Source organism: Neofelis nebulosa, chromosome X (assembly GCF_028018385.1).
Source record: "Neofelis nebulosa isolate mNeoNeb1 chromosome X, mNeoNeb1.pri, whole genome shotgun sequence".
Taxonomy (NCBI): Eukaryota; Metazoa; Chordata; class Mammalia; order Carnivora; family Felidae; genus Neofelis; species Neofelis nebulosa.
In genome coordinates, this window is record NC_080800.1 from 107,252,715 (window position 1) to 107,267,935 (window position 15,221).

General features: G+C 50.2%; 1 protein-coding gene across 8 annotated transcripts in view; it reads left to right on the forward strand.

Moving 5' to 3' along the window:
• Positions 1-15,221, forward strand: part of BCORL1 (BCL6 corepressor like 1) — a 63,951-nt gene that overhangs the window by 36,212 nt on the left and 12,518 nt on the right. For 7 of the 8 annotated variants that reach the window (XM_058714574.1, XM_058714572.1, XM_058714573.1 and 4 more), the window contains 5 exons: positions 44-433; positions 4,634-4,857; positions 9,099-9,320; positions 11,410-11,576; positions 12,548-12,693. In XM_058714574.1, the coding sequence (XP_058570557.1) occupies positions 44-433; positions 4,634-4,857; positions 9,099-9,320; positions 11,410-11,576; positions 12,548-12,693 (1,149 nt within the window). The remainder of the gene's footprint in view (positions 1-43; positions 434-4,633; positions 4,858-9,098; positions 9,321-11,409; positions 11,577-12,547; positions 12,694-15,221) is intronic. The other variant, XM_058714578.1, reaches the window with a different exon arrangement.

Here is a 15,221-nt window from a genome sequence, read left to right on the forward strand (position 1 = left end):
TTTGAAGAGGTACCTGACCGTCCTCTGTACATCCCGTCCACAGGAAGCATCTGTAGCTCCTTTGCTGGTATGGCAGACAGTGACATGGGAAGCCAGGAGGTCTTCCCCACAGAGGAGGAAGAAGATGTGACCCCCACCCCAGCTAAGCGTCGAAAGGTGAGAAAGACCCAACGGGACACCCAGTATCGCAGCCACCATGCCCAGGACAAGACTCTCCTGAGCCAGGGCCGCCGGCACCTGTGGCGAGCCCGAGAAATGCCCTGGAGGACAGAGGCTGCCCGGCAAATGTGGGACACCAATGAGGAGGAGGAGGAAGATGAGGAGGAAGGCCTGGTGAAGAGGAAGAAGCGGAGACGACAGAAGAGCCGAAAATATCAGACTGGGGAGTACCTGACAGAGCAAGAAGAAGAGCAGCGGCGAAAAGGGAGAGCAGGTAAGGCTGGCTGGGGGCTGCTGCCCCAGTGAGCTGCTGTCACTCGTCCCCAAACCACAGTGACTTTGGCTTCTGGGGACCCTCGGGCATCCTGGGTGTTCCCACATCTGCATTCTCTTCGCCAGCCAAAAGCCTCTGCACCCCTAGAAACCTGGTGCTATGAGCTCCAGCTGCCAGAGGGGGTCACTCAACTTCAGTCCCCAGGTTTTGGCTTGGAGTTGAGATTGAATGAGTTTGGACTGACCTGCAGGTGAGCAGAGGGCATGAAGGCCCGAGCCCTCCAATTTCGTGTAAAAGTCTGAACCTGTGGGCAAGGCCACAGTGGCATCCTTGGCATGGGACAAGTTGAACCAGGGAGTTCCCGATTGGCTTGAGGGAGCTGGGTCTTGGGAGGCTGGGTTCTCCCTCCTAGAATCCTGGGTTCAAGAAGAAAGAGGCATTCATTGGCTGCCTTTCCTGGGATACCTTCAGCCCCTTCACTAAAAAGAAGTACAAAGTTTCCTCAACTTAACAGAAGAACTTCAAGTAGAAGCGGGCACAACATTGCTTTCTCAATTAAAGCTACAAAGGTTATTAAGAGGCAGAGTGAAGCTTTGAGGTGACCTGAGGTGGCATCATTTTTGTTGGACCTGAGTTGGAAAAGCAGGCAGCCCAAGGAGAAAACCAGGCTCTCATTGGCTACGTCACATGCTATAATATGTAATCATGGACTGTCACCAAGGCTAATATCAGTATGTTCTGCTAAGTACTGTTCTGGCCTATTTCTTTTTTCTTTTTTTTTTTTTGCAGGGGTTATGGGTGGGGGGAGGGGTAGACCCATTTCTGTAGTGGATTTCCAGATGAGCAAGAAGCATATCTCTGGGTTCCATAAGAACATGTCTGTCTCTCACTGTCTTTCTCTGACTTCTGCCCTTGAAGCAACAACTGATTGTCTCTGATAAGGTATTTATCCTGAGCCGCTGGGAAACATCTACAGTCTCCCTGTTAGTGAACACTGAATACCTGCATTGTGATGGGCAGTAGATTCTGGGTTTACTGTAATGCAAAGGAGGCCAGCAGTCATTTCCGGCTCTGTTTAAGGAGAGATATATACGGTACCATCCCTACACTTCAGAGAGCAATTGAGCTAATTTTCCTCAACTATGTGAGAGAGTGGTGATAATTTTCCTCTTTTCTTGCTGGAGCCGTAAGGGATTGGTCAAGAAAGAGGTGTCAGACCGTTGGTCTCAGCTGCTTGTGTTAGGATGAAGAAGAGCTTTTGTATCACCCAGTCTTCTCTGAGAGCTGGTTTCCTAGAAGATTGGGTGCTTCTTATGGAACCTACTGGCTTTGGAATCAGAAGGACCTTCGAGGTGATCTGGTCCCATTTTCCACTCAAAGCAGAGATTTCTCTAGCACTGTTGACAATAGCCCTTACTTAAACACCTCTGGGAGTATGAAGAACACCACTTAGCAATGCATCTTATTTGATTTGGGGGCAGCTTTAGTTTTTGGAAAGTAGGTCATTCTCCCTCCATGCATGTGTCTAAGGGTGTTGAATTGAGGCTCTTGGCTTTGGCATATGGTTTGGTTACCTTCCTCCAGATCCAATGGTGACCTCTTCAGGAAGGGATTGCCTGGCAAATGTCTCTCTTCTCTGGAAAGCTCTGATCTCTCCTATTACTACCTTTCAGGTTGACATCAGAGAGTCAGGCAGAGGCCAAACCAGACAGGTCCCCTTACTTTTGTCTGAGTCCGATGACCTTCCCTTTTGTTCTGGACTTGGGTATCTCCCATCTTGACCTTCAGAGGAGATAGGAAGAGCCACTTCCACTCACACACCTGCTACTGCTACTTCCATTCTCCGTTTCTTTCCTGCTACTGTGAATTTCTTGCCCCACTACAACTGAATAAACTCCAGAGCCCTCCCTGCCCTGGGTAAATGGGTTAAGGGGCTGCTGCTTTTCCTGTGGCAGTAAATGCTATAATATGGCTTCCCCATGTTTTTTGAGGTCCTCCCTCATCAGGCACCATTCTCTTCCTTCCTCTTTTGCCTCAGCCCGGGCTTGTGGCATCAAAAGCCCTGGTTTAGGATGTTCTGGTTGGAATTGCCATTAGAAGCCATCTAACACCACAGTTCTTGGACAGGTGTGGGGACCCACTGGTGGGTCGGGGCTAGTTGGGAGAAAGGGGTAGTATGATAGCTGGCCTTCTAAGAGCTGTGCATCATCTATAGCCAATTCCTCATGCTCTAGCGATGGCCCCCACATCTGGATTTGCCCTTGATAATGTCACATGTGAGAGCACATGCCAGGGTCAAGGGAGACGAGTTAAGAACTCTTGGATCTTGCTCAACCCCCTTGTTTCACAAATTGGAGAAACTGAGGCTGCAGCTATTCATTTCCCAGACGTACTGATCTTTTGTCATGTACTGGGCATGGCGGACAGTCCTGTGGGGGAAATAAAGAACACATGGGCATGGCCCTCCCTAAAGAGCTTGCACCCGGGGCGCCTGGGTGGCGCAGTCGGTTAAGCGTCCGACTTCAGCCAGGTCACGATCTCGCGGTCCGTGAGTTCGAGCCCCGCGTCAGGCTCTGGGCTGATGGCTTGGAGCCTGGAGCCTGTTTCCGATTCTGTGTCTCCCTCTCTCTCTGCCCCTCCCCCGTTCATGCTCTGTCTCTCTCTGTCCCAAAAATAAATAAAAAATGTTGAAAAAAAAAAATTTAAGAGCTTGCACTGAAATAATATGATAAGGACGCCTCACTCTTTATAATGCCTTTTAAAGGGGTTTTGCCTATGTTACTTCATTTAATTCTCCCACCAGCCCTCTGATGTGGAATATATTTTCTCTATTTTATGGACATAGAAACTGAGGCTCTGGGAGGTTGTGACTTGCCTCCAGCCAATTACACAGCTAGTGGTCAAGCCACATAACACTAATATTAGTTAAGAGGTAAGGGTAGACCCAATCGATACCCCCTGTACATGGGCATTAGGACAGACCTATAGGGTGAGGCTGTTTTCAATGAAGTTCCCAGTGCCTCTCAGGGATCGGTGCTCTGGATCTGGAAAGAACTGTCAAAATCACAACCACACTTAAAAAAAATTTTTTTTTAACATTTATTCATTTTTTGAGAGGCAGAGTGAGATACAGAGTATGAGCAGGGATGGGGCAGAGAGAAAGGGAGACACAGAATCTGAAGCAGCCTCCAAGCTCTGAGCTGTCAGCACAGAACCCGATGCAGGGCTTGAACTCACAAACTGTGAGATCATGACCTGAGCTTAAGTCGAATGCCCAGTTGACTGAGCCACCCAGGTGCCCCACACTTTTTTTTTAATGTTTATTCATCTTTGAAAGAGAGGGAAAAAGGCTGAGTGGGGGAGGGTCAGAGAGAGAGAGACAGAGGATCTGAAGCGGGCTCTGCGCTGAGACCAGAAAGCTCGATGTGGGGCTCGAACTCATGAACCGCAAGATTATGGCCTGAGCAGAAGTCAGATGCTTGACTGATTGAGCTACCCAGGTGCCCCACAACACTTTTTGAAGCTAGAAAGTACTTTATTTAGTGAGCTGTGGCTAGAATTAGAGATGCCGCCCAGGGTATTCCAGTGACTTGATTTCCAGCCAGGGAAGACAGCAGGTTTCTGCAACTGCCCACCAGCTAAGTAGGCCCATGGCACCTTCTGGTTTCAGGGAGTTTCTGTGGCTCTGATCTTTGTGTCCTCAGAGGGTGACCAATCAGGCCATCAGGTGGGTGAGCTGAAGCTATGAAGGGAGACGGCTCCATTTACTCCCTACCCGGGTGTGCTTCATAGTAGCTTAAGCAGAGCTGCTAAATTTGCTTTCATACTGGAATGGAGAAGGAGACAAAGAGGATGGGGGAGAAGCTGAAAATAAAGTTGTAATTTGCTCTGGGCTATGAGGGAAATCCTTTTAAAATTACCCTCATAGTGAGTACAGCCAGATGGGCCGCCCCCTACTGGCAGGGCTAGGAGTCATCACCTGCTTGGAGAGGGGAGTCTTCGATGTTGAAGTGTGGTGTCCATTTGAGAAGCATTTAGTGGAATCATCAGCACCACACTATCAGATACTGGTAGCTGATAGTTATACAACTTTGCACTGAGATTCTAACCCCCAAAGCCTCTGATTCATCTTAGAGGAAGGCATTGCTTTTATGTGTCCCATTTCCCTGACATCCATTCTTTCCTGTTTCTTGCTTTCAGATTTAAAGGCCCGTAAGCAGAAGACTTCCTCCCAAAGTTCGGAGCACCGCCTCAGAAACAGGAACCTTCTCTTGCCCAGCAAAGCCCAGGGGATCTCGGATTCACCAAATGGTTTCCTCCCGAATAACCTGGAGGAGCCAGCCTGCCTTGAGAATTCAGAAAAGCCATCAGGAAAACGAAAGTGCAAAACCAAGCACATGGCAAATGTCTCAGAAGAGGCAAAGGTGCGTTGGCAGCGAGGGGAGTTGGGGTGAGGGGAGCAGGCTAAGGCGGCAGACTTTCCACAGGCTCCTTGATGAATGGTCCTCTGAGTGAGTGAGTGGATGGAAAGGACCAAATTAACCCATATTTATTCCAGTATTTTGAACTAGTCCTAGAAGAATTGGGGGTTGCATTTGAAAAATGGGAACTAGGGGCTCAGTTGGTTAAGTGTCCAACTTCAGTTCAGGTCATGATCTCACGGTTGGTGGGTTTGAGCCCCGCGTCAGGCTCCATGCTGTCGGCTCAGAGCCTGGAGCCTGCTTCGGATTCTGTGTCTCCCCCTCTCTCCATGTCTCTCTCTCTCTCTCTCTCTCTCTCTCTCTCTCTCTCTCTCTCTCTCTCTCTCTCAAAAATAAATAAACATTAAAAAAAAGAAAAATGGGAACTAAAGTTACAGCTAACAATAAGAGACTGCAAATTCTCAGGTTTGGCTCATGATGGCTTTTCTTCAACAATCCTTGGATCTCCTTTGAGTTAAGGAAGAGTTGAAGAATATGGCAGGATGTTAGCCTGAATAGCTTGTTAATATCCAATCAAGAAGCTTTTGTCTGGGCTTAACTCACTTGAAACCAATCAGAGAGCTTTCTGAATCAATCAAGGTAGAAAACAACTCGTAGAAGCAAGGATGTTGATATCTAGACAAAGGTTGCTTGAGGGTCGGGCTGAAGGAGCTCTAGCTGCCCTTCCCCACACCCAACTCCCCAGTTTGTTTGCTTCTTGGGCACTCACCAATCAGTAGCCGGGCCAGCATTCTAGAACCCCTGTTCATAGTTGACATTTTTTTTTGATCTGATGTTCACAGCATTGGTTTTGAATTCCACATTGTACCATTCGAAAAAAAATCACATGGTCCTCGGTCCTCGGTGAGCTTTACATTTGAGAGAAGTGAAGGTCCAGGTTCAAATGTATACCCATAATATGTATTTGTCATTGGCAACCAAAAAAAGGGTCTTATTGGACTTGTTTGGTGGTTGTGACTTTAACAGCTCTTTCCAGCTCCATTCAGGGATCCCTGAGTGGCACTGACAGAAGGCGGGAGACCCAGGGGCTCATCTTCCCCTCCTTTCCCCTTCCCTCTCCCTCTCCTGGAATCTGGTTCCAGCTCAGACAAGGTACTCAAGCCTATTTCCTCATCTTTAAATTGGAGATGATACTCCATGTCCTTTCCATCTCACAAGGGTGCTTGGGGGAACAAAGGAGGCAACTGATGTAAAAGGCTTTGATGACCGTAAAGTGCTCTTTGAGGTTGGTATACATCCTCAAGCTTCAGGTCGAGGCAGGGATAAGAGGACAGAGGCACGGATTGGCAAGGTAGCAGTGACCATTCCCTCAGACCCCCAGAGGGGGCGGGGTAGGGGAAGGAATAAAGAAGTCTGGTCTGTGCTGAGTGCTATTCACGTGGTCGTCCTTAATTCCCACAGCAGCTATTAGAGGTAGGCACTGTTGTCTTCATCTTATGGTGAGGACACTAAGGCTCAGGAAGGTTAAAGGCCTTTCAGGAGGTTACTCGGTGGTCATGAGTGACAAAGTTGGGATGTGAAGCAGGCCTGACTGCCGCGGCTCTTTCCATATGCCTCCACACTGTGAATGGGTGGCTTCAGTCTGTACGCAGGAGACACCGGGGGAGGGGGTGGCCAGGCAGGGACACACTGCAACCCTGAGCAGCTCTGGTGAAAAGTGGGCATCCCCCTCCTCTTCCCTGCTCCTCCCCAGACACTCAGATGGCCCTGTCCCACACAAAGGTGACCAGCCGCCTGACGTTCAGCAGCACATGCTGATACTTGTGCCTGGTTATTCTGCCTGGCAGTGTCTGCAGCAGTGTCCCTCCCAGAGAGGTTTTGCCCCTTCACAGGGCCTCCCTTTCTCCCTCCCGCCTTTCTTTCTCTCCCAGTCACCACCACCTGCTCTGATTACCCCCATGGCATGGTGCTTTGTAGTGAGAAGCAAGGCAGGGGGAGGGCAGAGGATGTGCCTGCAACACTAAAGCTGGGGTATTGGCCAAAGGCTTCTTCCCACAGGAGCTCCAAGCCAGGGAGGGGGAGGGGGCCCCCATTTGTTCTTGCTCCCCCCCCCCTCAGGCAGCCTCCCTTGTCTCTGGCAGCTCTTGCCCCCAGAAGGAGAGTCACCCTTTGGCTCCTGGCTTGGCTTAGCAAAAACCTAGGCACTTTACCCAGAATCCTTCAGTATTGCTGTTACATACCTCTACCCTCGTGGCCATAGAGCAACACTCTCCACTCATAGCCAGTGCCTTCCTGCTAGTGACTGTACCTCTCTGCCCTTTTAGGATAGGGATGGATAGCAGCTCTGGTTGTCTCAGGATTTATCGGAGGAAACAAATGCCCTGGGCTCTGGTCTTTTCCCTGCTGCCATTCCTTTCCTGGCTTCAGGATTTTCTAGGCAACTTTTCTGTGTGCCCAGGGCCCTGCGAATCTAGTCAACAAATGTCTGTTGTGATGATGTGTCCAGCCCTGACTTAAGTGCTGTAAGGAACAAAAGAGAAGATGACAATATGAACCCTGCCACCAAGCAACTTAAAACCTAGCAAGGGAGGCCAGACTTGTCCATGAAACAGTGGAAGGAGGTTAAAAGTCAAGCATTAGGCACCAGATTATTTGTTTCAGGCTGGGTGTTCTGGGTGTGCAGAGAAAGAAAGAATAATGTAGAATGTTTTAGAAGACCTAGAATTTCAGTGAGACCTTGATAATGCTCTGAGGGATTTGGCTAAGTGGTATGTATTAGTTATCTCTGGTGGTGTAACAGATTACCCTAAAACTTTGCAGCTCAACACAACAATAAATGTCCCACAGCTTCTGGGGGTCAGGAATTCATAAGCAGCTTAGCTGGGCCTGGCTTGGGGTCTCCCACAAGGTTGTAGTCAAGGTGTCAGCCAGGGATCCATTACCCTGAAGGCTTGATTGGGGCTGGAGGGTCTACTTCCAGGGTCACCCCCTCACATGGCTGGTAAATTGATGCTGGTTGTTGGCAGAAGGCCTCCTTTCCTTGCCCCATGGGCTTCTCCAAAGGACTGCTTGAGTGTCCTCATGACACGGTGGCTGCTTTCCCCCAGAACAAGTGATCCAAAAGAGAGCAAGGCTGAAGCCACATTGTCTTTTAGGAAGTAGCCTTGGAAGTTACACACCATCATCTGCAATCTCCTATTGGCTACATAGAACAGCCCTGTCCGATGCAGGAGGGGGCTAAGTATGAGCACAAACATCAGGAGGGATCATCAGGGGCCATCTTAGAATCTGATGAGGGCAAAGTCTGCCCTTTGGTTGCCCAGTGAGTCATATCCCTCTCACATGCAAGATGTACCCATGTCTCCCAAGGCCCCCCAAAGTCTTGTCCAAATATGACATCAGCTCCCAGTTAAAGTGTTTTTAAAATTTATTTATTTTGACAGATAGAGAGCAGGGGAGGGGCAGGGAGACAGAGAGAGACAATTCTGAGCAGGTTCCACGTGGTCAGCAAAGAGCCCAATGTGGGGCTCAATCTCATGAACTGTGAGATCATGACCTGAGCTGAGATCAAGAGCCAGACGCTGAACCGACTAGCCACCCAGGCATCCCAGCATCAGCTCCCAGTTTAGAATCTCATCATCCAACTTAGGTTCAGGTGCAAATGAGGCTCCATGGGTCTGATTCCTGAGTACAGTTCCTTGAACACATTTCCTCCCCATGTGAAGACCCCACAAGGGAAAAAGGGAGGCTCAGAGAGGTTGGGCCTTCACGCAGGTCTTGGCACTAGTAGGTGGCAGAGCCAAAACCCAGGCCTGTTTCACTCTTATGCCCGAGTGCTTTCCACCACCCAGGCTGGGCATGAATGTGATCTTGGGACTTGGTATGGAGGAAGGTGGAAAGAGGCTGGGGAAGGTTTGAAGGCAGGTTTTGGCAATAAGAGTGAAGGCCTTGGCCATTGTGCTTGCTCAGTCAAAGAAGTCTCCACTTCTCTTTACTCTCAGTTTGCTTCTGCTTATTTGGAAGTAGGACTTGTAAAAACCTCAACAAAGGGGGCTTGAGGCAGGTAAAGAAGGCATGCAGAGTGCTTGATGGAAGCTGGGATATATCCCCTCAATCTCTGATTTCTGAGCCCTTGGTCAATCATTGGTTTATGTGGTTAAGTATTTGAGCCCCTCAGCATCTGCACACTGGGTAGGAACTGGTGGGAGCCTGTGCTGATCCGGGACTGCATCTCTGGTTTCCAGGGCAAAGGTCGTTGGAGCCAGCAGAAGACGCGATCTCCCAAATCTCCCACCCCAGTGAAACCCACCGAACCATGCACACCCTCTAAGTCCCGAAGTGCGGGCCCAGAGGAGGCCTCTGAGTCACCTACAGCCCGGCAGATCCCCCCAGAGGCACGTCGGCTCATAGTGAACAAGAATGCAGGCGAGACCCTCCTGCAGCGGGCAGCACGTCTTGGCTATAAGGTAGGGAGGTCCCCGGCAGCAGGATGCCACTGCCTGAGCATCTGTGAAGAAGCTTCTTCCCATTGGCTCTTCTGTGGCCTGGGCAGGGATTTGTTCGGGGTTTCAACTTTGACTGGACTCCTTCTACTGCCCAGATGGCCTCTGGGGCCAGCTAGCATGGTGTGTGGGAATGAAAGCTCATTTGAATATCAATTGGGAATGAAAATAATTGAAATGGTAACACAATATTGATAATCCAACACATTCCTAGGCCAGAAACGGGATTTTGATGTCTTGAATTTCCCTTTGTGCTGGCTCCCCCACTCAGAGAGAAACAGGGGTGATCATCGCTCACTCTTCATATTCTCCCTCGGCCCCCACTTTGGCTCCCAGTAGTGGAGAAGGCAGTAGTGTATGGGGGGGCAAGGCTGGGTTTCCCTACCATACACTACTTGCCTATGGGTTGGAAAGGAAGTTGGCATTTATTGAGCACCACTTTTGTCCTATTAACAGCTCTGATTTCTTCATATCATTTCATCTCACCGTTAACCTATGGAGGTAGGTTTTATTAGCCCCATTCTACACGTGAGAACATCAAGGCTTAGCAATGCGAAATGATGTGTCCCTTACTACTTCATGTGTATGAGCCTGAATTCTCACCAAGGTCTTTTTGATGCCCAAGTACCAGGGTAGGGTGGAAGCCTGACTCAGTGACCATAATTAAATTTTGTTGGACGTTTTTGTTGATATGAACTTCTTGACCATGTATCTTTGCCCACCACACCAATTGTTTCCCCAGGATTTGCTCTTAAGGGTGGAGCTGTTGGGTTATAGAGTAGACCCTGATTTTTTTTAAGGCTTCCAATACCTACAACTGATGCATTTAAAGACAGCTGCACTCCCAGCCAGGCTGGTCAGCACCGGGGAACTGCCTTGAGAGTGCCCATCTTTCTTGAGTACCTAGTGTGGGGGCTGGGATAGGTGCTAAGGGAGATCTAAGGAAAAAAAGATGACCAACTCCTATCCTCAAGTTTAACCTTGTACCTGGGGCCAAATTAGCAAATAGGAAACCATGGGAGAACTGACCAGGGCAGGAGCAGGCTGGGCAGCCTGTTGTGGGAGGGAGGGAGGAGGAGTCTGAGGCCTGGGAGAAGAGGTGAACGTCTGTGCTGGTGAGGAGGGTATGGGGCCTTGTGCTCTCCTGCGTACGGCCAGCCTGATAGTTCCTATATCCAAGGGACAGCACCTCCAACACAGGTACACGCTCACTCATGTTCGCTCGCTTACTCACTCACTTCTCCTAGTCAGCCAGCCTGCAAGCTAGCTGTCAGTCGGGATGCCTGGGTGGACCATGTTGCCAGGACCTGCCAGAGGGCTGATGATAGGCCACTGGTAGCCACTCTTCCCCTCAGAAGAAGGGTTGCCTCTCCCCTCCCCCTCAGCGTATTCACCAGATTCATCCCAGACTAGCTGGGATGCTTCCAGTCCTGGAGTCCCACCTCTGGTCCTGTCGTGTAGCCCAGGGACGCTGCTCATTACTATGTGAATAAATGACTATGCTGGATTATACTCGGAGCAATCCTGATTTGAGGGGAGGGTAGAACTGAGTGCCCCAGCATAAACATCCAGGGCTAGTACTTAAAACAATTAAAGCCAGCATCCAGAGATAGTACTTAAACCAATTCTTCTTCCTTGTTCTCGAATCACTACCAGAGGCTGTGCTTGCCACCACATGTCTCATTTCTGTGGTCTGGTGCTGTCTTGCAAAGCCCCAAACTAGGGAACCAGTGCTCAAGGACTTGAGGCCTGAGAGCTCGACCTCATGGTGGGCAGTGAGCCTTTCTCAGGACCTCACCCCAACAACCCACACCCAGATGAGTGAGTATCATTGGTCATAAGAAATGTCTCCCCGCTGCTAAGAAAATAGCCCAGAGCCGAGGCCGTGGAAATGGACCTCAGGACTGACTTGGGTGACAAACGATTTTGAGACTTGTCTGTTAGTCCCCGGAATAAGACTTACTCTCCGGACATTTGGAGAGCTTCGAAGCTAACTGGAGTGATGTCAAGAATTAGGCCTCTCTTTGCTCATGGAGTCTCCCTGTCCCCACAGGACGTTGTTCTCTACTGCCTCCAGAAAGACAGTGAGGACGTGAATCACCGCGACAATGCTGGCTACACGGCCCTGCATGAGGCCTGCTCCAGGGGCTGGACGGACATCCTGAACATCCTTTTGGAGCACGGGGCTAATGTGAACTGCAGCGCGCAGGATGGCACGAGGCAAGAAGGCCGTTCCCCGCCCCCCACCTCCACCCCCAGCTCAGGCCCTCACTCAGAAGAGCTTGCTACAGCCTGGACTTCCACAGCAGAGGCTACACCGGGCTATACGTAGCAGAGAGGCCTTGTTAGGAGGTGTTTTGGGAAGAAGGCTGCAGACTGCAGAGGGGCAGGAGTGCCCACTAGGGCAGGAGTGGATGAGTTCCTGGTTGGCCCATCCATGTTGGTGACTAAGGGCAGGTTGGGGTCATCTAGGGATCATCCCATCAAGTGCAGCTTTACCAGGAACACCACTCGGGCGTCCCTCAAATCCTCCTGGTGGTGCATCTATCTCAGGCAGCATCTTGGGCTCTAGGAACTGGGAGGCTGACCTTAGGGTAACATCCCAGATTTGATTCTTGACTTGATGTCTGTACACTTGAAAAAAAAGATACCTGCTGGGTCTTAAAGAAATTGCACCCATTCCCCTCTATCAGAGGGCCTACTTCCTGGGCAACATCGAGACATGAGCTGCATATCAAGTAGGGAGACTTGGGTCAGAGGATGCAGGCTCTGATTGGCCACCACCTGGTGCGTGGAGCCACTCTACTCATTCCTGCTCCAGGGTGGTCATCCAGATCTTTCTGTTCATACCCTCAGCATCTGCTTTAAGATTATCCTTGGTCGGTTTCCTGTTCTCTCCCAAACTCAAGAGCTACCAGTGAAGCTACTTGGTACCCTAGGGACTGTCCCAAAATGTAGGGAGAACCTTGGAGAGAAAAATGGGGGGTGGGGAGAAAGAGGCACAGAGAGAGGAGAAGGACATAGGGAGATATGATGAGGGGTGCAGGCTAGAGGTGGTTCCTCTGCCCTAAGTCTTGCCCACATTATCCTGGGTCATCTTATTTTATTTTCCCCTGATGAAGTAGTCTGAGGCCTAGACACCCAGGCTCCCACTTGGGCCCTGTTGTCCTCACCCTGTGTCACCTCTGCAGGCCAGTTCATGATGCGGTGGTCAATGACAACCTGGAGACCATCTGGCTCTTGCTGTCTTATGGGGCCGACCCCACACTGGCCACCTACTCGGGACAGACAGCCATGAAGCTGGCCAGCAGCGACACCATGAAGCGTTTTCTCAGCGGTAAGCACAGCCCAGGCTTGAAGCCATCATCCTTGGGGATAGCCTCCAATTCCTAAACTCCTGAGGAGGTATTCTTCATCTCTCTCCATCTCAACTCCCATGAGAGGTGTCAGCCCTCTGCAGGCTTTCCTTGAAGTATCTCTGAAATCTCTATGCACTTGAAAAAGCCTAAAGGTCCACTTCCTCTTGTTCCGGTACTATGAGTGTCCATATCGCATGCATCCTCTTCAGGGCCATGGTAGTCCACAGGGACCCGCTTCCTAGCTAGGCATGTGAGGTAGGCCTCCTTGTGAGGCCGCAGCTCCACTGGGGGCAAAGTCTGTTGACCCATGTTTTGAACAGGATGTTAGTTACAAAGAAATGACACTTAGCATTTTGCTTTTGTTCTTGCACTTTCTCCTTGTTGGTGATCACAGTGGAACCTTCAGGACCCCTCCTAATGCTGTATTTCTCACAGCCCCTGCCTGTGGTAACTGATGTTCCCTCTGTACCCCCCTGTACCTTTTTCTTCCTCTGTCACCTGACCCCTCTGGAAGAGTGTCTGGTATTCAGGCCCATGACAAGGGCCACAGGCCAACATGCATTTATGTTCTCATCAGTGGACAGCCATGGTTTGTCTGCAATTAGGTAGCTCTACCAAGTTGGGCAGTGGGGAGGACAGAAGGGGGTACGTCTAGTGTGGGCATGCTCACTGGGAATCTCCTCAGACTTGACCTCTGGATGAAGGAACTCTGCCTCCTTAGTGACATCACAGCTCGGCCCTTGCTCTAGAAGTTTCTTCTTCACACTGCCAGAGTGCCCAACAGAAGGAGCTGCTGGCAGTGTCTCACTGACCCTCTGTGGAGTCTTCATTGTTTGCGGTTGAACCTCTTTCAGACTGGGATCCCATGGGACAAAGGGTTTGCTCACGGCCACTGACTCTCACCTGGGCTGTGGCCCTAGATAGTCCTGAATCCCCACCTCCCCAAATACAGTTCTGGGCTCCCAACCAGGAGATCATTTATTTATTGAACAAAGGTTAACTAGGTAGCTGATGATGGAGGAAGAAACAAAGGAATGTGAACTAAAGGTCCCAATGGAAGGAGGACTAGGTGGGAAGCACCACCTTGATACAAATAAAAGCTGAGGGAGAAGCGATGGAAAGCCGTGGAGGGAGGCCTTGACTCCTTCCTGCTCAGCCATCCTTCATTGGGCCCCCAGTAAAGCCGCCAAACCCTGCAGTCATTGGTCACTGTGTACAGGCTTCAGGCCTCCCAGCGGGACCCAGCCCCCTCTAGCCAGGTGGCAGGACTGCCTTTTCCCTCCCCCCAGCTCTGGGGCTGTCCCAGGCCACTGTCCGTGAAGGGCAGAGCAGTTTGGGGTTGCTCATTCAGTCATTTGTCCCGGGCCGGTGATGACTCTTGTTCACTTTGGCTGCACCATCTTGGGGGCTCAGGGCCCCTTCTCACATATCATGTGCCACATGCACTGTCTTAGATACACACATGCTGTCTGCACTCCAGCTGATTCCCAGGGGAAGCTGGCACAGATGAACATCCAGAACTTCTCAACATGATGAAAGCACTGCATGAAGCTCTGTCTCTGACCAACAGGTTTAATCCAGGGCCTCTCTGTGCTACAGACTGCCCTCCGGCGGGTCTTGGGACCCTCTGGATCCAAATAAAGCCATCTCTGACCACCTCAATAAGCAGACAAACTCCTTTCTTCCCTGACCCTTTCTCCAAAACCCCAAAGGAATTCGAATGTTGAGACCATTTTCAGTAACTAAAAATTTAGAAACAAACCCATTTTTATCTCTTCCCGTTTCTGTTAGCTAATCCCAGCTACTAGCCAGCCTCTTTTTAAAATTTTTTAACGTTTATTCATTTTTTGAGAGACAGAGCGTGAGTGGGGGAGGGGCAGAGAGCAAGAGGGAGACACAGAATCTGAAGCAAGCTCCAGGCTCTGAACTGACAGCACAGAGCCTGATGTGGGGCTCGAACTCATAAACTGTGAGATCATGACCTGAGCCTAAGTTGGACGCTTAACCAACTGAGCCACTCAGGGGCCCCTACTAGCCAGCCTTTTGATGCCTCCTTAAACTAACCTGAATGCCAGCTCATGTTGCAGAGTCAAGAGAAGACTTTACTTTTTTTTTTTATAAAGATTTTATTTTTAAGTAATTGCTACAACCGACATAGGGCTCAAACTCACAAACCTGAGATCAATAGTCGTATGCTCCACCAACTGGGACAGCCAGGCGCCCCAAGAGAAGACTTCTCTTAATTCTGACACTTGATAGCATGTCCAAGCCAAACACCTTCATTCAGATCTTGACATTGTTTCTCAACCTCTTAGGCACAGAGCTACAGCTTCATCATGGGGGCCAGAACTGAACTGAACGGAGTGTTAGAACAGGGCCACCTCTTTTCCATGCAAATACCAAGTGATGCTCAGATGCAGATCTCTTTCTGTCTGTTTGAGAAAGTGATAGCAGCACCTGGCCCTAGCCCCAGGGAGGTAGGCACTGGCAGGAGTCAGCAGGCTCC